The 24471-nt window shown below is 41.7% G+C and overlaps 1 protein-coding gene across 2 annotated transcripts; it reads right to left on the bottom strand.

The window, feature by feature from the left end:
• Positions 1-1948: 1948 nt before the first annotated feature.
• Positions 1949-18027, bottom strand: PDCD6IP (programmed cell death 6 interacting protein). Of its 2 annotated transcripts, none has more exons than XM_061555138.1 (18): positions 17715-18027; positions 13415-13469; positions 13233-13302; positions 12848-12975; positions 12095-12248; positions 10878-10978; positions 10205-10321; positions 9694-9916; positions 9226-9349; positions 8895-9072; positions 8531-8642; positions 8245-8414; positions 6565-6813; positions 5239-5373; positions 4949-5043; positions 4723-4831; positions 4156-4313; positions 1949-3791 (listed from the first exon to the last, which is right to left on the bottom strand). In XM_061555138.1, the coding sequence occupies exons 1-18, from the start codon at positions 17909-17911 to the stop codon at positions 3539-3541; spliced, it is 2628 nt and encodes an 875-aa protein (XP_061411122.1). In that variant the 5' UTR covers positions 17912-18027; the 3' UTR covers positions 1949-3538. The 2 variants fall into 2 exon arrangements, with proteins under 2 accessions (XP_061411122.1, XP_061411121.1); XM_061555137.1 differs by having other exon boundaries at positions 10205-10336.
• Between the last annotated feature and the right edge of the window lie 6444 nt (positions 18028-24471).

Consider the following 24471-nt stretch of genomic DNA (forward strand, 5'->3'; position numbering starts at 1 on the left):
GGCGGGTATGTTGTTAAAAAACATATTGGTCATGAACACAGCAGTTTAATGGCAAGTTTTAGCAAAGTATTGCCCAGCAGTAGTGGGACATTACTTTGCCGTTTGTTATTTGTGAGATGCAGTGACAGATTTCCCTGTGATTTTTCTGTAAAAGCATAGCATACCGCTTCTGTGTGTTTAAAAAAACGGTTTAAATGCGCGTAATTGCAAAACAAACGGCACTTTCAATAGGGCCCCCTAGTGGCAAAGCAGCGCCCGCTCGGGGTTGAAATAAAGTGGCCTAAAAAACACAATATTTTCTGTCTCATCCAGGTCCACGCGTCTCTCCCCCAGTTTGGTTCCATCTCCTCTTTCACCGAAACCTGGAGTACTGACAGACGATGGTGTCCAATTCTCCACCATCACACACACGCCATTTGCGTGCACATATTTACTTCCCTGTAGGGCATCACGTTCATCTTCTCCTGGAGCAGTGCACGTTGCTATTGATACACACACGTTAGTGTCCACTTGCACGTCTCGTTTATGCCTCACATAAAGACATGGGGATCCAGGCGGTGTAGTGATTGCACTGTGTACAAATGGCTGTGTAAAGGTAAGGAATTACGTCGTTGCGTCTGTCGTAATGTTTAAATGAGCAAAATATTTATCTGGGATTTGAACCCGGGCTGCTCAAAGTCATAGGAAGCCGTGCTATCCGTTATACCAATTTAACTTTGGGACGTGTTCTGGTAATCAAATCATCGTCGTTTTCAATATTTTTACTTCAGATGTATTGATTTGTAAGTAAAACAAACCCTGAAGTGTTAGAAATTGCTCTGTTATAATTTAATTACCATAACAAATTGCGTGAAAAAAAGTTGGATTTGAACCCAGAATTTCCACTATTTCCACCTCGCCAAGCTCCCCGCTCGATTACAAACTGGTGACGTCACAGTAGTCCACGTCTTCTTGGTTCTTTCGGTAAAGTCATGTAGAAGGGAAATAATAAAATAATAAAAATAAAACATAATAAAACACAATTCTCACGACGTTTCGGCCACAACGCAAGCAGCCGTCCTCAGGTGAAGAACAGGTCTGTCGGAAAGACAGCGTCAGAAATGTAGGGTAGTATTTGCTTGCTATATAGCTAATGCTTTAAGGCGGCATACAAATTGATATCCTGATATTTTCTTTTTAAAGTGGACCAGGCAGATTATATATTTGAATTAAGGACTGAATAACAATCCATTAAATGAATATCAATACATTTAAGGCTCATTATTGTTGGTTTTTTTTAAATGTGGGTTTATCGGATGCCTGTGACGAAGCAATAACCAGGTTTTTTCCTAAGAATTCTATCGTTGAGATATTTCTGGGAATCTCGACATTCGGTCTAATAAAGAGTTTAGAATGTATATTTTTGGGTATTTCGGTAAAAGTCACGTAGATGGTTCAAAGAAAATAAAAAAACTACGACGTTTCGATCGCAACACAAGTGATCGCCATTCCTGATGACGTCGTAGTTTTGTTATTTTCTTTGAACCATCTACGTGACTTTATCGAAACACCCAAAAATATGAATTCCTGCAGTCACGAAAGCTTTAAGTCAAGTTTAGGAAAGTTTTAAAAATATATATATTTGGGCATGCAGACTCAAGAAGTTAATTAAAACAAAAGAATAATGACTAATGTATTTAACATGCATGGAGTAGGGTATTCATTGCCAATTTAAATCGCCAAGGAGAATCAATTGAGAAGATGAAAATGGAATTAAAGAGGTCACAGATTTCCTGGATGGCTGTAATTGGTGCCCTCGAATGGTAGCATACTGCTCAGATACGAATACGCCTTTGACGATAGCTGGACCTTATTATTAACCAGAATTCTTTTTTAAGAGATAAAGAGTTTTATCGTTTTAATTACATGTCAAGTTGGGGTGCACAGCAATGACTACACAATTCAGGAATACTAATAATTCTGTTTTTATTCTACCACGCCAATGTAGAAAAATTCAGATGTTTTATTATATTATGCAAATATACAGATAGCACATACAACAGAAGCAAGCATTAAACTATATTCAAATTGAGTGATGGTTTCAGAAGGGAAAAATGATTACGCCCCAATTGCCAATATTTACCATTCCTGCATGGTGAGACATGTGACATCTTAAAGTGCGATGTTGGTTATCATGGATTGTTTTGCATTTGTTCACGCATGCCTCTATGTGAATGCTTTGCAACAATTATTACATGTCACCACATCCTTTTTTTATTTTCAAGCTTATACACACCAGCGCAAGCATTATTTGCGATCATAAAATACCTCGGTCGACTTGCTTTTGGGCTGAGCTATGAATTCCAAAAGCAATTCAGCAAAATGGAATCTAAAGGATTCCCTCGAGATGCATTACCATGGGCGCACATTACTAACCCCATGCATTTTGGCTTAGAATGACTGTACATACGTTATCCACATATTGAACTGTACACGTTTTAGAGTGCAACTCCATGCAGACCTCTGTGGTCACCGATTATCAATATTTTGAAAAAGTGAAATTAAATATTCAGCACTCTCATGTGCTCCGAGGTGTTTCCAGCATGTGGAACTAAATGTCAGATATGATGCCAAACAAATGCGTTAACAATTTGAACACGTCAGAAAGCTATACAACACATCAGTAAAAACCTATACGGTAGTAATTATTCAAATCAATTAGGAAAATTAGTCTTACCATAGAAACAATAACTTGTATTACTTATGCACTACTGTTTGTACGGAATCATAACAAATTCAAAGCAAAATAATAAACTAAAACATTTACACTCAATGTAGATTCGATAACTTCAATTTTAATATGACCGAAAACTAAGATAGGATGAAACCAGTTCTTTTTTTACCTGCAAAATTACAAAACTTTTAAAATGTATTTTCTCATGAACAAATGCCTAGTGTCGTCCAATTATAATCTCGTATCTGAACTTGCACAAAGCTTAAGATATCTTAACCCATGTTACCCTCAGAGGAAAGAGATGTATTGTTTGAGACAATTGTTACGACAGCTTTAATAGTTCAAGTTCTTCCAAAGGCATGTGGGAAATTAACAGGGCCCTGCCATGACTTTTCTTTTGGTACTAGCCTATAGGAAATGTGTATATATATATACTTAATAAAATTACATAACTATAATGAAGAGTACAAATGCTACATTTTGCAAGCTTGCCAAGTCATACAGTATCCCAGCATCTCTTGATCGTAACATCCAAAGTATATTCTCCTAAACAAACTTTACTAATAACGTGTAATAAGGTCACTTATAAACACAGTTTCATAACACCAAAACAATAGCAGGAGTCAATGCTTTCTACTGTATACTCTTGCGTAATAAACCTATCAGGTACAACTGAATGTTCCAAAGAAAACTCAGCTTGCTTTAAAACAAAAAAATCTAATTAACGTCAAACACAAACAAGGAAACCGTTATTGGTTCTATATTTACGTAGGCACACCAAAGCCTTTGGAGCAACCTTTCCTGTGCCAATGTGGATTTATGAGCTCACTGTTGGCTGTAAGGATTTGGGTTATTGGGATTGTATGCCTGCTGGTAAGGGTAGGGCTGCTGGGGGTATCCATATGGATGAGTGTATGTGGGCATCTGGCCCTGCGGATAGCCAGGCATTTGGGGCTGTACGTACTGTGGCTGTCCCTGGGGATATGCCTGGCCTGGCTGAGGTTGGGCACCGTAGGGTGGCATTGCGTATTGGGTGTAGGTTGTATAAGGATTAAATCCCATTGGCATGGGCACAGCACTGCAGGGCAAGAAGAGAGAAACACAAGCAGAAAGAGAGGTTAACATTCGTTACACATGTGCAACTGTAAAGATTGGTTTTAGGACTGGCTCAAATACAGTCAATTATTTGCCAGCAGTGTTATTCTTACCAGTGTGTAACAAAGTATTAATTCATTTACAAAACCTGATTCTTAGCACTGCTGATATGTGCATAGCATCATGCATGTAAAATTGCTTACATTTATGCAAATTATATGATAAAGCTATACTTTTACATTCGGACTAATGCACACCTCGCTATATGCTTTTGCATTCTGCAAACGAAGCATGCAATTTGGCAAGGGCTATCTGCCGAAATGGTCAAAATAAGCAGGTGCACACACCCTGGGTAGCCGGGGTAGGATGCGAACGGGGGTCCCTGTGCCATGGAGACTGTGGAGGGTGTACTCGCTGCAGCGACTGGAGCAGGAGCTGGGGCCGCACTGGGAGTCGGTTGAAGAACCGGAGGGGGTGGACGTGGCGGTGCCTGAGGCTTGCTTGGCTGCAATAAAAAAAAACACAACAAGAATAGCGCATTGAAAAATTGGATAGGATGTTGAAAATGTAGCCAGTTCTGTACACGTACAGACCTTTTGTCAATCCACCACTGGATGTGGGCCTCCCCACGCCATGCGGGGTTGTCGAGGTTATACGACCATACTTCACACCGCCGCTTGTCAGTGCAGGCAACATAGATTGGGGTGCACAGCACAGAGCCACGATGGATATTGCTGCACTGCCATCTTCTGACAACGAAGCAAAGCTTCATCCTCACAATGTAATGCAAGTGAGAGTTATGGGGAAAAATGTGCTTATAAGCAAATATGCATTAAATTATTAAAATACGAGGCCTTAAGCACACATTTTCGGTTTCATACCAACAAATGCATTGTTTTAAGAGCTATGCGCACCGCAGTAGTGCGGGGTAGAGGCTGGGGGGGCATCTCAGTTGATTGCTGATAGGCTGGCACACCCAGGACTGGGGCAGATGGCTCTTTGGCAATCTTCTGCTGGATATCTCTACAAGAGCAAAAATGAAAGAAAAAAACATTATACAACAGATGCCAACATGGCTCATGATGGTTGGTTATAAAAAAGAGATATATCGTCAAACAAAAGTCAAGTTTTTGAACTCACTTGAGCAGTTCATCCCTCTCAGTTTTGCGAGCAAATACTATGTCATTACATTTGCTCTGGAATTTAAGCAATATCTCCGTCAGGTCACCGTAAAACTGCAAATATAAGGAGAGAAAAGTCATATTAGTTCCTTGCGAATGAACATTTTACTTTAATTTTAAAAGTACATGTGTGAGAAAAGATAAAAAAAAATCCTTTCATTTTTTGAAAGTACATTTGTGAGAAATAAAATTCCATTTCCAAAGTAATTGTTTCTAAACAGAAATATAAATGCACTTATTTATCCACACCTTGTTTCCTTCCTCCAGGTTTCCCAGGAGCTGCATGAAGCCGTCATGGGCAGCAGCCAGCTTCCGGAGGACTTCATCCCGCAAGTTTGACTCTGTGCTCGCCTGTTTCTGCTGAGCGAACTCCTGGTGGCGCACCTACAGTGCATAAGCAAACACGAAAATATATCAGCCGTGGCACAGACTGTGAGGGAAAGTGCTGTTTCACAAGCACTTATGGGTCATTATGCCATTTGAAAGCACATTACCAAGGTGACACAAGGTTACTGCTTTTTTCTTGCCACTACAGGTGAACGTACAATATACAAGGGAAGGCTACACGCCGGCTTGTAAAAATACAAAATGGTATACTCTTCAATATGACAATGTTTGAAAACGAAAAATATGTGCAGAAGCCGGAGTGGTACAGGGGCATCCACCCTGGCAGCGGAACCAGACATCAGTGCTCCGGCATATTTGTAAATTCAAAACTCCAGAGTCAACCAGCCCCACAAAATGTGTAAAGTTGTGAGTTTCTTTTTACGAATCGGAGGTGTGGGAAATTTCCACTGGAACAACCCACACCAGACAGATATGACTCATCGTGCACGACCATGTCATAGCTGAGAATAAAATAGAATTGTAATGAAGAATGCTAACCACTGCCAATGAACAAAACCTTGCACCAGGCAGGGTGTTTTGTTGTGGAAACATGGTAAATATATTTCAGTGTGAACAATGGCTTGGACTTTGGTCCAATACTGTACAGGCTGACACCATTTTGAATTTTTAACCCGACTCAGGTGAGAGACCCCACGCAAATATTATCAACAAAAAATGCAACTCAGTAAGAGGCAGCATGAGAATGTGAATTATGTATAATAATTTAAAAGTCATAGAATGCATGTATTTAAGTTGATCATTTCCATTGTAAAATACGGAAAATGCAACATTAACTAACTTTTTACAGCTGTCCACTGCAACTATATCTTATGATAATCACAAACAAAAGAAACGATTTAAAATACCCAATCTATTATTGGTTTACCAACCTGCACCGATCAACGTAATCAAACATCGTCAAACAAGCCTCATTACCTGTGGCGAGGCCTCTATTCTGCACTGGATGCAAGTTTTTTTTATATTTTGTAATAATGGTTTCACCCCATGACCAATAATATTCACATTTACCATGCAATTAAACGTTCCCCTGCAATATCAATCAGTTCGACCATAACTAAAATTAAACTGGATTCTACATTCGATTCCATGAAGGATTTTTTAAAGAAAAAAATCGACGATCCATTGTTAACGCCCAAGTAGTTCTCGCCACCACTTCAGCTGCTGCACCTGCAGGTCCCTGAGTAGCTCCTCCTGACGCCGAATGCTCTCGGTGACGCGCTGCGTGTACGGCCCGTACAGCCGCTCCAGCTCAGTGCGCGACAGGTCCTCCTCGTTGAGGGCCCCGTCCTGAGCCAGTGCCCCCAGGAAGCGACCCGTCATGTCCGAGTCGACGGCGCGCAGCTCACCCTCCAGGGCCTCTCGTTCACCCTTCACGGTGTCCAGGTCGGACAGCAGCGAGCGCAAAATCTGCACTGTCTGCACAGAGGATGACACATGAGACAACGCACTTGGCCTTGAAGAGGTACTCTATTGACATACAGTGAGGGAAAAAAGTATTTGATCCCCTTCTGATTTTGTACGTTTGCCCACTGACAAAGAAGAGATCAGTCTATAATTTTAATGATAGGTTTATTTGAACAGTGAGAGACAGAATGACAACAAAATCCAGAAAAACGCATGCCAAAAATTGTATAAATTGATTTGCATTTTAATGAGGGAAATACGTATTTGACCCCCTCTCAATCAGAAAGATTTCTGGCTCCCAGGTGTCTTTTATACAGGTAACGAACTGAGATTATGAGCACACATAACATAACATTGTATTTTATTATGCTTTATTTTTATTATTTTATTATTTCCCTTCTACGTGACTTTACCGAAAGAACCAAGAAGATAAATCCCTGCAGTCACGAAAGCTTTAAATCGATACCATCCCCACCGTCAAACATGGAGGTGGAAACATTATATGCTTTGGGGGTGTTTTTCTGCTAAGGAGACAGGACAACTTCACCGCATCAAAGGGACGATGGACGGGGCCATGTACCATCAAATCTTGGGTGAGAACCTCCTTCCCTCAGCCAGGGCATTGAAAATGGGTCGTGGATGGGTATTCCAGTATGACAATGACCCAAAACACACGGCCAAGGCAACAAAGGAGTGGCTCAAGAAGAAGCACATTAAAGGTCCTGGAGTGGCTAAGCCAGTCTCCAGACCTTAATCCCATAGAAAGTCTGTGGAGGGAACTGAAGGTTCGAGTTACCAAACGTCAGCCTCAAAACCTTAATGATTTGGAGAAGATCTGCAAAGAGGAGTGGGACAAAATCCCTCCTGAGATGTGTGCAAACCTTGTTGGCCAACTACAAGAAACGTCTGACCTCTGTGATTGCCAACAAGGGTTTTGCCACCAAGTACTAAGTCATGTTTTGCAGAGGGGTCAAATACTTATTTCCCTCATTAAAATGCTAATCAATTTATAACATTTTTGACATGCGTTTTTCTGGATTTTTGTTGTTGTTATTCTGTCTCTCACTGTTCAAATAAACCTACTATTAAAATTATAGACTGATCATTTCTTTGTCGGTGGGCAAACATACAAAATCAGCAGGGGATCAAATACTTCTTCCCCTCACTGTACACACCAACCGGCGGGAGAGCATGGTTGCATCGGCACTGGAGCAAGGACTGAAATGGCCTTCCCCGACCCCTTCCCCCCCCTCTCTTCGTCACCTCTTGCCTAAGCCCACGGGCCCCGGTGCAGTTGCACTGGCTGCACACTAGATAGCTCTGCCACTGGCACTGCTTGTTATCAACATTTACAGGGAGCCTTATCTTAAATAATTATCACCAGGGGCAGAGGGCACAACAAATGTATCGTAATTGACAGTGACACGACCATCACTGTCTTACCTCGCTGCCTGCGAGAGAAGCTGCCGGATTGGCAGATGGAATGGCAGAGTTGAGCTCCTGTTGTGGTTGACTGAGCATCGCGATGTAGTCCCGGTGCTCGTTATACTTCTGCTTGACGACCCCATCCGCGTTCACGGCATTGTCAATAAGCTGACGGTACTTGTCACCCTCTGGAAGAAAAAAAAAAGGATTCCAGATGAAAATGTTTCATTGTAATATGCAGATTATTTTCCATTGCTAATTTTCACAATGTTTAGAAGAAAAATAGCAACAGTGCAGCGTCAACCTGCACGCAGCGGCTTGTAGAGGTCATTCGAGGGTGTGCGCTGCCACTTCTGCTGAAACTTAGTTCTTAGGTCATTGTCTGTGACCTCCTCCTCACTCAGCATCTTCATAGCCTGGGCAAGCAAAGTGAAATTATTCATTGGAGGAAATGACAGCAGTTTTTCATATGATGTAGACTAAGTGATGGAACAATGCCTAGCATATACCCCTACTTTGCACTGTCAAACTGATGTTAAGTTTGTAAATAGGATTAATATGAACTGATCAAAAACTATATCACAGATGATTAATCTGTAGTGGAGGAACCATTAGTATCGTATGTATAATCTAACTCTAAAAGCATCAACTAAATAAATGGCCATTACCTCATTTAGAATCTCACGATTACGTTGCAGAAACTCAGGAAGGTTCTTCATCCAGTAGTCAATTTTATCCAGCCCCCCTTTTTCGACGATAGCCACGGACTTCTCCAGAATGGAAGGTGGTACTGTGTCACCTGACAAGTCTTCTAAGGCAGCTGGCAGGTTCAGCGATGCTAAGATTCTGTGAGTGTAAAGTCCAGTCAAACATTAACCAACCATTAATTTGCATATGCGAAATACATATAATCCAGCCATGGAAATAAATGTAATTAAACCGTAACTTTATAAATGTGATGCTTAAGAAAAATGTTGTTGCAAAAATGTGAGCTGTTACCCATTGAGAAGAGTGGTTGCCTCCCTCATTTGCATTACAGATCTGTTGACAAGATCAGCCTTCCTTTGGTTGTATGCAGTGACCGCATTGTTCACAGCCAGTGGTACCATCTTTTCAAACAGGTCTGACAAAACAAAAATTACAAAAACGAATTTAACAACAAGCAATGCTAGGAATGTATACCAGTTAAGTCATTCAAAATTGTGTTAATCATTGTGCCCGATGCCAGTAAGAAACAAAGTTATTGTTCATCAATCGCAAAAAGAATGACAAGAGAAAAAAAAAACTGACAAAACAAAAATTACAAAAACGAATTTAACAACAAGCAATGCTAGGAATGTATACCAGTTAAGTCATTCAAAATTGTGTTAATCATTGTGCCCGATGCCAGTAAGAAACATAAAGTTATTGTTGATCAACTGGAAAAAGAATGACAAGAGGAAAAAAAAACTGCTTTGTTTGACTTACCAACAAATCGGGGGCTCATGGGGCTGGTGAGCTGCAGGGGCTTCACAAGGGTGGCCTTGCCAATAGCTTCCAGGTCCTTAATGTCTGGCACCCGATCGTGGTAGATGAAGTCATTGTCCTTCTTGGCTGCAGTTAGCGCCCGGCTAATCTTGTCAGACAGATCTTTGACGCTAATGTACTCATCGTAACGCGACGTGACCGTTTTCACAAGGTCCGTTGCGTGCTGCGTAGAAAGGTCACTCTCATTTGACATTCAGAAACTCATAAGCAGACTATATCTGCTTGCAGCATCATGTGTTCCTTAAACTTGTGGCAATGACTATTTGATTTGATCCAGAAACACATCTTATAGTAAATAGATTAATGAATTTGTATTCATTATATAAATTTATAATCAGAGTTTAATAGAATAAAAGTAAATAGTGATTAGACTCGCATATGCTTCTTACATATTTACACATTCATTAAATATGTTGTGCCAAACTACCAATGTTGCCGTGTTAGAATATACCTGGAGTCTTGCGATCTCCTCTCCAAATTTCTTTTGCTGTTTGGCCACGTTAGACTGGTGTAGCTGGGCTGTGGCCTGGTAGATGCAGTGCTTGGCAGCCAGAAGAGGAAGCACCTCCTGGAAATAAAAATACTGGCACCCAGGCACGACCACCCCACGCGCCGCACACCGTACACAAGGCAGAACCACAGTGCATGCAAAATCGACAAGCGCATGCAAGTTCACATACATAAAATCCCAGTGAAAGTGAAGGCGCGGCATTGTCAAGTAGCACGTGACAAAGCGCAGTGATATGGGACATGGAGAAAAACATGTAAAACAGAAAAGAGCATCAGGACAGCGAGCAGGAAGGGAAGGGGAGACAAAAGTGGGGAAAAAAGTTACTGGTTAGGCTGAAAAAAAGTTTTAAAAGGAACGTCAAGAAATGTTAGTATTTAGCAAAGTTCTTGTTAAAAAGTTAAAAATTTCAATAATTTCTGAAATGTACCATTTGCTGCCTCCAGAAATAAATGAAGTAAATATGGAGGACCATTTTGGAAAAAATGTAAAGGTGCTGCCTTTGGAAGAGGATTTGGAGGTTTATGAGTTTTCACTACATTAGATTTCAAGTGCAAGTCAGTGCAAGATGTGATTAACATATCCTTTAAAGTAAACATAACCCCAGAGTGATTACCTTAGGCAGCTGCTCCTTGTATTGACACTGCTTGAAGGCATCTCCATAATAGTCAGCTGCTTGATTACCCAGTTTTGCAACAATCACGTCCTTCATTTTGTCTGCAATCATGCATATCAGTGGTACCACACAGACCAACCATTTATAACAGATCTACTTCATGTGTTCACCTCAACAAACCAAATGTTCACATTTCCAGTACAGTATTGTACATGGATAGCCCTTTTGTCAATCCAATGCTGGATGAGGGACTTCCCATGGTGTGCATGTCATTGGGGGTTATTTGACCATACTTCACCATGATGCTCAGTCAGAGCCGGCCCAGCCACTAAGCGACCCTTGCAATTGCAAAGGGCCCCATGGCCAGCAGAGGGCCCCCTAGAGTCACTGCTAGCTAGTGGGTGAAAAAAATCATACATCAAAGGGGCCTCCAACCAAATTTTGCTTAGGGCCCCCAAAGGTCTAGGGCCGGTTCTGTGCTCAGTATAGGTTGAGGGTGGGGAGCAGACAAAAAAGCATAGCATCATAGTACGGACTTTGCCGCACTGCCCTCTGCTGCATATGACGTAGCAATGATCCCAAAGTTACCTGTGAAAACATGGTGTCCATGGTGCTTTGACTAGGTCATAGACATCCCAATGTTAGGTGTAATAAAATTAACAAATGTATGCCAACCGTATATTTTAATACGTCAAGTGATTAAACACAACAGCCATTACATGCAATGACTTGTCGTTATTATGTAACGCGAGTGATGCACACTGGATATGGTAAGCAGCTTTGGGCAGTTTTCAATATCAGTCGAAATCTGTTTTATCACAGCTGCAGTTTACTCAAGCATTCAAAAGCCGTTATCCGCATCAAATTGACTACATCCACTGCTGGATGAGGGCTTCCCTCCACTGTGGGTAGTAAGGATTATTTTACAATAGACCACCACACTGGTCAATGCAGGTTGAAGGGGAGCACAGATGTGAGAGCATATAAATACAGTACCCCAATTGATGTTGCTGCAATGCCCTCTGCTGTCCATTAAGCAGCCCCACAGCCCTATAACACCTGCTATGCATGGTGGTTGCCCATCCAAGAAGTATCTAGGCTCAACCCTGCAGAGCTTTTGAGATCAGGACCATTCGAGGATGATTTGATTTTAAGTATTAAAATACACTCCAACTGAAATTACATACATCTGCAATGCAAAATAACGCAGGACTCACCAGCGCTGGCCTTCATGTAGAACACCTCTTGGGCCTGTGCCAGCATGATAACACTGAGCGCTCCAACTGTGTCAGGGGAGATGTCCACCGTTGGCTCTCGGTTCAGCGCACTCAGCACAGACTCCTTGATTTGCAAAAAGCAGCCGCTCGCTTGCTAATGGGTGACGATAAGGCAGGGGCAGGAATTTAGAAAGAGATACTCATTTTACAATAAACACATTTAACAAAGTGTTTCAGGCATGTAAATGTAACCATTATACATTTGTACACTTTAATAAGCATTTAACACTTTGGCTAAATGTGGCCAATTCAAACTTGTATCATGCCCCTCTTTTCCTTCTAAAACAATATTCCTGCCAAAACAACACAAACACTGGCTGTATACTGCAGCATTTTTGATATGCTAGAGTAGCGGTTCTTAAACTGGGGTGCACACACCCCCCGGGGATGCGAGACATGCCATATATTTTAGAAGATAAATCATCGAAAACACAAATTAAGCACGGGCACATAAGTACAACCACTTTGTTTCATTAAACCTATGTATTTATTAAGATTAATGTTTTTTAGGATTGAGAACCAAAGGGGTGCAATGCTGCAGTAAAGGTTAAGAACCACTGTGCTAGAACAACCATATAACTTGGAATACGAAGAAGAGAATGAACAGCATTTCCACTAATCATAGTTATAGCTGACATAGCAATGAAATACAATGAGGAATACAGTGTTTGCAAAACTGAATGAGATACCTACCTGGTAGTACTTGGCAGCAGTTTTCATGCCATCATCACTGTCTAGGTTGAGCTCACCAGCGATCTGGCTCATGAGAGCACCAATATTGAACAGCACACAAATCTTCTCATAGCTGGCCCGAGGGATGGCTGAGAAAGATTTAGAGATTTAGAAACCAAACTTATTTGTGTGTGCATCGAGTTACCGCATTTTCTTTGCTACAAATATAATAAAGGCACCACTTTTTAAAAGTACCATAATGAAATGTACCATGCTGTCAATAAACATCACAATCACAAAATAGAATGTTAATGATGTTACTGAAATGTACAATATACTGGATACTTAGTATTTCTGAAATTATTTTCAGACATCTGTACTACAATTATGACGCCATTGAACTTACTAAGTTTTGCTGAGCCCCCAAACAGTGATCCTTTGTCAAAGGCATCCCTCCATGTGAAATTAATTGGGTTCTGGAACAAATGAAATGGTTGCATTACTGGTTATCATAAAAGCACACGTGGGTAGTGTTTGTGACACACAATATAGGCATAGAAAAGGGCTTAGAGTTTCGCGTTTATTTACCTGGCCTTCATTAATGGGCAACTTTGGCTCAATGGCACACAGCTGATCATAATACCTGGCAAAAAGAAAAAAAAACAGACAAAGTCAATTGAACAAAGAATGTACATGGATAGTGCTTTTGTAAATCCACTGCTAGGCGAGGGCCTTCCTCAGTGTGGGCTTGTCAGTGTGGGTTGGTGAAGGCGAAGACAACAGATGAGGGAGTACAGCTCAGTATAACAAAGGATTTTTCAGTAATGCCCTCTGGTTCCCACTGCATAGCCATTGCTAGTCATTGCTATCAGAGCTCAAAAGGCTTTAACCTGGATAGTGATCGGATGGGAAGCAACTCTGCATAAAACCTTAATAATTAGAATACAATAATGTTGCACAAGGCCACCTCATAACATTAAACTTATTAATTAATGACAGAGCTCTAAATAAACAGCCCTGCATACACAAGGCTTGACATAGCAACGGCTATGGCCACTCTGTTTTATGACTCAGCTCCAAGTTGTTAAGATGAAGTGTTGGTTAATGAGTAATTGGGCAGTGGTTTGCCCAGAAGAGCACATTATTTATTAATGTGCAGCATATACATTGACCATAGTAATTCGCAGTATATTGTTGTACAATTCATATTTTTATGCTGCGGAAAAATTGACATTTGCCAACAATTACAATTACTTTTAGTACAAAATGTTTGGACTATGGGCTTGCGATGAATCAATTCTGGTTTAAACAATCTCAAACCACAAATTACTTCATACAGTGTACACCAGGGCATGCTATCCACTGCTGGATGAAGCCCTTCCCACTACAAGACATACTCATGGCACATTATGACAACATATCTCATCAAGTTTGCCTTGTCTTAAAATGTCAACTTTAAATACGAATTCGACCGCAATGGCAAGTGCACTGTGTAGTGTTTAAGAACACAGTATATGCGAGTCAGTGTATTCAGAGCCTTGGACCACATCACCTGGAATGCGGCCGATCACCACATCTCAGAAACTAAGCAAGATTTTTTTTCCTGGATAGTGCTTGGATCGGCGACAACCATGCATACACATCAGGTCTAGTAGCCTAATGAGGGGGGGCTACATTGTCAGCGAACCGCAGTGCGGAAAAAGCAGCCTACACTCCCTGCCTTGGACAAACCCGCAGTGCCCGGTGTGGTGAAGTATGGTCAAATAACCACCACGACCTGCACACTACGGGGTGGGGGGATAGGATCTAATAATGCAGTAAATTGTCTTCAGCTTTACTGTCCCAACACCTAAAATACATTATATAAAGCCTCCACTTTAATGTGAACACGCAGGCTGTTACCACAACCTGTGCTTTTAACTATTCCAACTAAATTCCATCAACACTCTTATTTAAACTCGACTAAGAACTATGCCGACAGTAAAGTTGAACACAACTCATCCAATTAATCTCATCCGCGTCTTAATATGTGCAACAATAGACTGCACAACGTCAGAAACAAAGATCGATTTCAGAGTTGGACAAATTCACTGCTGGATGAAGGCCTCCCCGCAAGTCACCGTCTCTAAAAAAAAACCTGCAATGCAGTATAACCACCGCAAAGTCACACACCTGCTTTCACAAATTAAAGTTAACTTTCGTGTTTTTGTTGTCGTCTATTTGATCAAATCAATGCAAGTATTGAACACCGCGCCGTCGAGAAACCACACACCGTAACTCGCCACCCTCCCGCGGTGTCGCCTGCTCGGGTCTACCGCCTCTCCGCTCTTATTTACCCGGAAGCCGCTCAGGCAAGACAGGCTTCAATCGTCGGTGTTCGGTCTCCCACGTATCGCACGATCGCAAACCGTCCAATTAGGGATTTTAATTTAGCGTTTGGACAAAATAACTCGTGGAACAATAGCGGAGCGGTAAAAGAAGGTTTCGTCCGTGCGGGGAAGGACTTTAAGTCACCGCTCGGGTGCTCTCTCCACTGTCATCACCTACACTGTAGACGTTTAGCTATCTTTAACTACTTACTATAGAGTACAGTATTCTCCACAACAACATTCTATTATTATGTGCGTGTGTTTGTTATGCATTGAACAATTTTACGCCGAACTAGGACCCATATCGCAATGTGAGAATCCCCCTTTGATACAAGAACGTTGTGACTGCTGATGAGACACTTCATGTCAAAACCGTAGGCACGTGTTGACCAAATTTGCATCTCTTATTTTCGTTTATTCATACATCCACGTCCTCCCCCATTGCGGTCTCCTATCGTATGTTGTCGGTGTCCATGTAACTATGCCACGGATTGCATATTGTGGAGCACCTTCACCGGTAACCATCTGTACGTTTGCTTACACACGCAGGGCACCCGGGGGCAAGGTGGGGCCCCATCACCACGCCCGGCTTGCCCATGACTCCCCTTCATTGGTATGAAGTCAAGGCTAGCCACGTATGGATGAACACCACCTCCTACCTTGCCATGTACACACCTGCACGTGTGTACATGGGTCAGTAACACTCGAATCCACCAGACCAGAACACATTGCCACACAGCTAGGGATGAACACCTACCTTGCCATGTACACACCTGCACGTGTGAACATGGGTCAGCAACATTCGAATCCACCAGACCAGAACACATTGCCACACAGCTAGGGATGAACACCTACCTTGCCATGTACACACCTGCACGTGTGGCATGGGTCAGCAACACTCGAATCCACCAGACCAGAACACATTGCCACACAGCTAGGGATGAACACCTACCTTGCCATGTACACACCTGCACGTGTGGCATGGGTCAGCAACACTCGAATCCACCAGACCAGAACACATTGCCACACAGCCATGGATGAACACCTACCTTGCCATGTACACACCTGCACGTGTGAACATGGGTCAGCAACATTCGAATCCACCAGACCAGAACACATTGCCACACAGCTAGGGATGAACACCTACCTTGCCATGTACACACCTGCACGTGTGGCATGGGTCAGCAACACTCGAATCCACCAGACCAGAACACATTGCCACACAGCTAGGGATGAACACCTACCTTGCCATGTACACACCTGCACGTGTGGCATGGGTCAGCAACACTCGAATCCACCAGACCAGAACACATTGCCACACAGCCATGGATGAACACCTACCTTGCCATGTACACACCTGCACATGTGTACATGGGTCAGCAGGACTTGAATCCACCAGACCAGAACACATTGCCACACAGCCAGGGATGAACACCTACCTTGCCATGTACACACCTGCACGTGTGGCAACGGCTGGAGAGGTGGAGGAATCTGTTATCCACTAGTGAACATTCATTGGAATGTTGATTATTGTATTTCTGACGATCGGAGGATCTTTTATCGATTTAAAGCTTTCGTGACTGCAGGGATTCATCTTCTAAACTCCCAGTTGCATGCTAATTTCTGACTTTAACATCCTGCTAATTCTCTCACATTAACACAGCTTATTCAATGCTAAATTATTATGTTGCTATGTAAACTCATTTGTCAAGGCGCTCTTCTCCTCCCACCCAGCTTAAAATACGCTGCCAAGCTTAGCAGTGTTCATTAGGACGCTGTCTTTCAGACAGACCTGTTCTTCACCTGAGGACGGCTGCTTGTGTTGTGGCCGAAACGTCGTAAACATTTTAATTTGTTAAATTTATTTTATTATTTCCCTTCTACGTGACTTTACCGAAAGAACCAAGAAGATGGATCGGAGGATCATCCAGCGGTGGATAGACGAGGACTACTGAGATGGGGAGTTCTTCATCCAGTCGTGGATACAACGAATGGAATGTAAGGCCGTCATCCAACAAGGACTATACATGACGGTCCTATCGGGGAGCCCTTAATACAATGGTAAATACACAATTAAATACACGGTGTCTTTTAAAAGTATACCAAAGTAGAGTATATCGAAAAACACGTCACTTGTGTACACTTTTAAGACAACCCTTGTACATTACGACGATTCCTTCATCCAGCTGTTAATACAATACACTATTGAGGCCTTCACGATTGAGGCTTTCATTTTTACCAGTGAATAAATACACTTCACGATTATTAACGGCACCTTCATCCCCCTGTGAATCACCTCTTCTACGATACGACTATTATAAATCTGCCTCAATTCCAGCGAAGGGGACACGCGTGCTCCTGGCAGACTGCCGACGACGCACGCCGCCGTCACCAACAAGCGAACACTTTTCCTAAGCGCGACCAAGGCCCTGCGGCAAATTCGCGCTCATTATAAAGAGACATTTTCATCCAGCAGTGGACAGACCCTGTATATAGACACAGACAACACACACACACACCTCTCTAGGAGGTCGAGCGAGGCCTCGTGCTTGTCCAGGGGCCGGCACGCCGCGCTCCTACGCAGCGCGTTCAGCTCCTCCAGGCTCTTGGCGAAGTCGTGGCCCGGGCCGTACGTGTCCAGGATGAAGCGAGACAACGGCTTGGCCACGTCAAGCTCGTACGACTTCTTCAGCGGCACCGTCACGAACGTGGCCATGGCTTCTTGCTGCTGTTCTTGCTGTTGTTAGAGACGAAGAGACGACGCGTACGTTTAGCGAGAGCGTAGCTACGATGGTGAGCGAGCGTTCATCTAACACGCGGAAGTGGCAGGAAGAGGAGTGGGGGGGGCCTTGGGGCGTATGTGACAAGCTGGGCAAGCCAGTGGGCCACTGCCCCAAGTGAGCCTCGCCTCTCTCACCACCGTGTGTGAGACAAACAATACGAATATTTACATGAACTCTCATGGAGGAATACGATGAACTTCAAAGATTTTTTTTTTGCAGATGTTAAGTATTCACAGACAACGATTTCCCCCCCCCCCTCCCTGTACATCCTGAATAGACTGCATACCTGTCAACCCCTTATACGTGCCTGACTTATTACAGACCAATTCAGACATTGCTCACCCAGTGCCTTTAGAAATCTCAACGTTCATCCTACAAAGTCCCATCACAAGGGAGAAACACAAACAAATACATTTTTGTTTGCCTGTATTGAAACGGCTGTACGTCGTATGGACCTGAAAACTCAATTTCCCTGTATAAGAATAAGAGTAAACCTACACTATGGGGACCTCATTTGCCAGTAAAAATATGATAATTGGTTATTTACCCTTCTATCTGGCAACAAAACTGACACCTTTTTACAAGGAGTCATGTTTGCATAGACCACAATACCTGCAGTCATAAATACAAACAAAAGACATAACTCTGATAATGTGCACTGTCCTTGAAGTAAAAAGGTGTCAGTTTTGTTGCCAGATAGAAGGGTAAAGAACCAATTATCATATTTTTACTGGCAATTGAGGTCCCCATAGTGTAGATGTTTGCCCCGAGCTCTCATACTCTGATGGTGCATTGTCTTTGAGTTGTGCGCCTTTTGGCGTCTTCTGGTCCAACCCATGTGAGACTAGGCTCTAAGGAAAGCTGTCTCGGGTGTGGACCAATCAACTTCAAGGACAGTGCACATTATCAGAGTTATGTCTTTTGTTTGTATTTATGACTGCAGGTATTGTGGTCTATGCAAACATGACTCCTTGTAGGGTAAAGAACCAATTATCATATTTTTACTGGCAAATGAGGTCCCCATAGTGTAGATGTTTGCCACGAGCTCTCATACTCTGATGGTGCATTGTCTTTGAGTTGTGCGCCTTTTGGCGTCTTCTGGTCCAACCCATGTGAGACTAGGCTCTAAGGAAAGCTGTCTTGGGTGTGGACCAATCAACTTCAAGGACAGTGCACATTATCAGAGTTATGTCTTTTGTTTGTATTTATGACTGCAGGTATTGTGGTCTATGCAAACATGACTCCTTGTAAAAAGGTGTCAGTTTTGTTGCCAGATAGAAGGGTAAAGAACCAATTATCAGAGTAAACCTAGTTTTTAAGCTTTCGTGACTGCAAGGATTCATATTCTTAGGTTTTTTCGGTAAAGTCACGTAGGTAAAAAATTGATACAGCAATTGTGCTGTGACGGTTCCACCTGAAGACGGAAGCTTGTGTTGCCTCCGAAACGTCGTGATTTTTATTTAATTTGTATTTTACTTTTATTAATTTTAATTTTTTACCTACGTGACTTTAACGAAAAAACCTAAGAATAAGGGTAAACCGTATGGGTTGACAGGCATGCTATAGGGTACATAGTGCCTGCACACCGTAGTACTGTAAAGTCGAATATCCAACTCGATGAGAGGTTTGGGTAATGACTTGGTATGGTTTATGGGTGGATATGACAACAAAAAGGTTGGAAAATGTGAGAAACAATGACGAGTTACACAATCATCATGCACAAATAGGTTACCAGAAAACAAATAAAAAAATACAGTGGCTTTAAACACGGAGAAATAATTTTACTGTGTTCATACTCTTAGTTCTTTCGGTAAAGTCACGTAGGTGAAAAATGAAATTAAAATTAATAAAATAATAAAATCTATAATTATTTTACTGTGCTTTAGATTTAATTGAATGTACGCCAGGTCGGATTACTAAACACCTATTTATAATTATAGTTGCGCCGTGGACAAATACTGTCCAGTTTTGGGTGTGGGCGGTTCATTGGTCAGGGCGGATAATGTGGCGGTCGTTTTATGCGTCGATATGAATCGAAAGAGGCGGTTCTAAGTGGTGAACCAAGATATGAAGAACTTTGGAGTGGATGTTGAAATGGCCCAGGCAAGGAATTCGTCGAGAAAAAGAGCAGGTAGCCAGAGACCCCGCATGAATGGGTAATATCAGGAAGATGGCACATGGTGTTTCAGCAAACGTGTATAACAGGGTTGGTGTTTTAATGCCATAGAAGAAACAGGTATCGTCAGGGTTATGGGCAGCAGTGAGCAGTGCATCTAAACCGAGTGTTGTCCTGTACTTCTATGCTCCGCGCCTTTACAAACCCGCCGCACTGACTAGCGTGATGTAATCTGGTCAAATATACAATCCTCAACAGGCGTGTGGGTGTACCTCATCCAGCAGTAGATTGGCAATAGGGCTGCACATGTACGTACACGTATGCGCAATGAAATACAGTCCGCATAAAGTGAATACAGTCTACCCGAATTCTATCCGTGTATTGTACGGTACTCCCATGGCACCGTTACGATATCCAGAGACGTCGTGGCACCGTGATGGAGTTAGCCCCCGAGCGCGTTGACATTTGCATGGTGACGTCTCGAAGCACGTGTTTGCGGTGCCCACGCCTGTGACCTCACTCCACAAGACATGTGACTCTTGCTCAACGCCCAGAGGAGAGATGCACGTCACCTCTTTGTTACACAACAGCCCAATGAGTTGATAACAACAAGAAAGAGACACGGCTAAGAAAATCCTAAAGTGCGGATTTCGCAATAGATATTTCAAAACACGTTCACGGGTTCATTCGGAAATGAAACGCGTCCGTTTTCACGCGTGGTAAACGTGTAACCTGCAGTGACGTGTTGTATTTAACAGTTTTACACACTCTTGTTTAAAATGCCATCTTATTGCAATTGTTAGGGTGTAATGTTACGTTTTAATTAAATCATATTATGATCATATACTAGTATTCGAATGCTGTATGGTATCCCTGCAATTATATATAACTACATTACTTTCATAATTTATATACATAGTATTGGTTTTTTTCGGTAAAGTAACGTTGAAGGGAAACAATAAAATAATTAAAATATAAAACAATAAAATTCTCTCATCGAAAGAACCAATAATACGAATCCCTGCAGTCAAGAAAGCTTTAAATCAAAATTTATATACACTTATTATTTACAGGACTGTAATATACTTTTTTCCGTTTGTCAATTCACTGCTGGACAAAGTCCTTCAAAAGCCGTGCCAGTCTTCAGGTTGTTTCACCTTAAGTCGGCGAAAAGAACGGACCCAGAGCCATTTTAAGATAACGCTCATCACTGATTTTCCTTGACCTAAAAACGTAATTTCTTCGTGGTTTTGGACCTATGACTGGATGTTGTTTCGCTAGATTTTGATTTCACGAGGACCACTTATGTATAAACAAATACACAGAACGGACCAACTCCCATAGCGTACCGACAGTTCCATGACTCACTCCAAAATGACACGACAGTATTGTCACAGAGGGAAACTAGTTTGCCAAATGGGGTTGACATTTTTGGAGCTCGCTTTGGTAACCCAGACCAACGGCTTCAGAACAGTGCCAGCTACTCAAGTAACATTATTTACATACTACAGTATTACTGTCTCCTCTGTGCAGGCCATTTCAGAATTCACTATTCGGGCGATAACCACACTCGAAGTTAACAAAGAGCGCTTATTTTGTTATTTATCGGAATTGAATTGAATCAGACAAAACCATTTCCATTCAACAAGAATATTTCACTATTGAATCTTAGTATTTGTAAAGGCTTTTGTCAATCCACTGAAAACTTCCCCATGCTATGTCGGTCATGTATTGATCGTTTGACCGTAAGTTGATCAGAGTGGGTTGTTAAAAACGGGGATGACTCAGAACCGGTTCAGATATTGCTTGCCAATGATGTTAGCTGTGGCCGGGTTTCCAGCTCAAGTGTGTTAATCACTGTGCCACCACTCCACCCGTGGTATATTTATAATGAATGTCTTGATATGCATGTAATTTTTAGTTTTTAAGTACGGTATGTTTTCTATGTAATAACAAAAATTTTACAATTCTTAAACACCAATGTTGGGAAGTATATGCATATGCACCATAATAGTTGTAATAACGAGCGAAACATCGTACTCAGATTGTAAATGTTGTGGCTTTGCTCTCCAACACACCGGTGTGCTGTACTAATAACTAATTGGCGTGTTCTGTTTACGTGACAAACCTTACTAATTGGTTGTGTCGGGTGGTGTCGGGTTTAACGACACATTTATATATTTACGCGATCTAACCCAAAAAAAACCTGCCTACGTGTTGTATGCAAATCTTTCCACAAGTACCTCCACGTCGATTTGGATCACAGCATCTAAATGAAATATTTTAACAGATTCATGAGCTTTATAATTTTCACATACATTTAGCTTATTACGAGAGACAGGCAAGGAAATGTCAATCAATATATCAACCAATAAATCACAAATAGAGCATGAATTACAGTATTGAGTACACTATTCAAGTATAAAGCTAACATATTTCTGGGAGGCTCAACCAGGAAAACCCCACTGAGTGTCGATGTTTTTGCGGGCGGGTCCTGGCCACGTTTTCTCAGTAAGGGGATATACTGTAGTTGCTATATATAATCTCATATCAGTAATTTACAAGTCATTTTTAAATCCTTTATATTAAGTTCACTTGCTTGCTTGCTTACGACCGTGCAAATTTTTCGGTCGTTCTTTAACCCACTTCCCGTGATCCAATCGAGCTGACATTTTGCACACAGACTCGTTGTGAGTGACAATTTATTTTCGTGAAATTTTTTCTCCAAAATTTTCCACTATTTAGGAAAAAAAATTTCATATTTAATTTATAATACCAATGTGATAAAAATGAAACTCTTACTCAAGAAAAACAGAAATGATTAATAAAATGAAACCGATGCCACGCATATAAAGGATTTATAGTGAAAAACTTTGTTTTTACGGGTTAATTTTTTCTCATTTGGACACTGACGCAGGCAAACAATGGGGGGATGTAACAAGTGCCGACGTGAGGAATGCATCCCTTTTATTACATGAATTATGATTTTAAAAAATTGCTTTGATTTACGTCGTTTAGATATTCGACGCACCTTTCAGGAACGCATCCCCGATGTAGATCGGGAAATTACTGTAATTAATTATGTCATGTTATTATCGAATTTTTTTTTTACTTTGACAATTTAACTTTTAGAATTTTATCTATAACCTTTACCGACAAATATTTTCTTGACCCATTCTTACGCCATTTATATAATTGAGTAAGTCGTCTTGTACCCTGTTCTCCAGGGCCCCAGGACATTTGGTGAATTTACTCAAGTTCGGTATGTACTGTTTCACCGATAGATTGCAAGTCACTGCAGCGTGGGGTGAACCTGGCAACGACTTCACACAAGTGATGATGACCATATCCATCCACCAGAGGGCTCTTGAGAACCTGCCAAAGACAGACGAACCGCTCGGGGTGCCAGGACGTCTGGCGAAGACTTCATGAATTGCAGTGAATAAGGGTCAATATCCCCTTCAATAAATATAATCGATTATTACGTTTCAATTTTCCCGTCTCCTTCGTATTTCATTATTTTCCTTTTCGCTCGATATCGTTTGTACGGTTGCATTATTCTCTCCACTATCCCAAATTGTCATATTATCTACTATAAACATGTACAGTCCTATTGTCAATCCACTGCTGGATGACGGCCTCCTCACGCCGTGTCGGTCGAGGAGGTTATTTCGCTGGTCAGTGCGGGTTGGTGGGCAATAGATTTTTCTGCACTGCCCTCTACTGGCAAAGTAGCCCCGCAGCAGCCCAGAATTACCATAAACAGCGGTGTTTAACTCAAAATAATTCTGAGCGTTGTGGAATTTTTTTACTAAACAGATAACAAAAATAAAATTGTAAAAATATGCACTTCTAGAAGGCCGTACGGCCGATGGGTTAAGTAAGAAATACTTTTGTTTATATGGAGAGACAGACATATGAAGGCAAAATATTGTCTGCTTATTTATTTCATCATGTAAGTTGGGCACGTTTAAAATGTAATTCTTGAGAAATATATTTCATGCATTCATTGTGAACCTAAGGAATTTACATTACTTGATGTATCTCTCGACCCCAAATCACCACTACAAGCTACAGTAACAATGTCTCTTTCTCTCGACAGTAGCTATTTCTGATCGAGGGTAGGCAAGAGGATTTGACAAATTATGAATGTAAAACGGAGTCATTACCAGGCCTTAATTTCAGCAGGAACAGCCCTATTTGGGAGGTGGTGGGGGTCTAGAGAGTTAGTGTATAACATATTGCAAGGTCTTATTTTTTTACTACAGTTATCACAATGATTATTACATCATGTAAATGAGGCTGCTGATTCAGTAATCGTACAGGAGTTGGTGCAATAAGCAATATTTGATTAAAATAGCATCATTTGTAAATACT

Source organism: Lethenteron reissneri, chromosome 20 (assembly GCF_015708825.2).
Source record: "Lethenteron reissneri isolate LAM-NWPU_2019-01 chromosome 20, ASM1570882v1, whole genome shotgun sequence".
Taxonomy (NCBI): Eukaryota; Metazoa; Chordata; class Hyperoartia; order Petromyzontiformes; family Petromyzontidae; genus Lethenteron; species Lethenteron reissneri.

Coding starts and splice junctions, on each gene's coding strand:
- PDCD6IP (XM_061555137.1), bottom strand. CDS start 17,911: ATGGCCACGTTCGTGACGGTGCCGCTGAAGAAGTCGTACGAGCTTGAC. Junction 10,979..12,094: donor CTACATGAAGGCCAGCGCTG/GTGAGTCCTGCG, acceptor GCATGATTGCAG/ACAAAATGAAGGACGTGATT. Junction 6,814..8,244: donor CTTCTCTCGCAGGCAGCGAG/GTAAGACAGTGA, acceptor TCCTCTGTGCAG/ACAGTGCAGATTTTGCGCTC.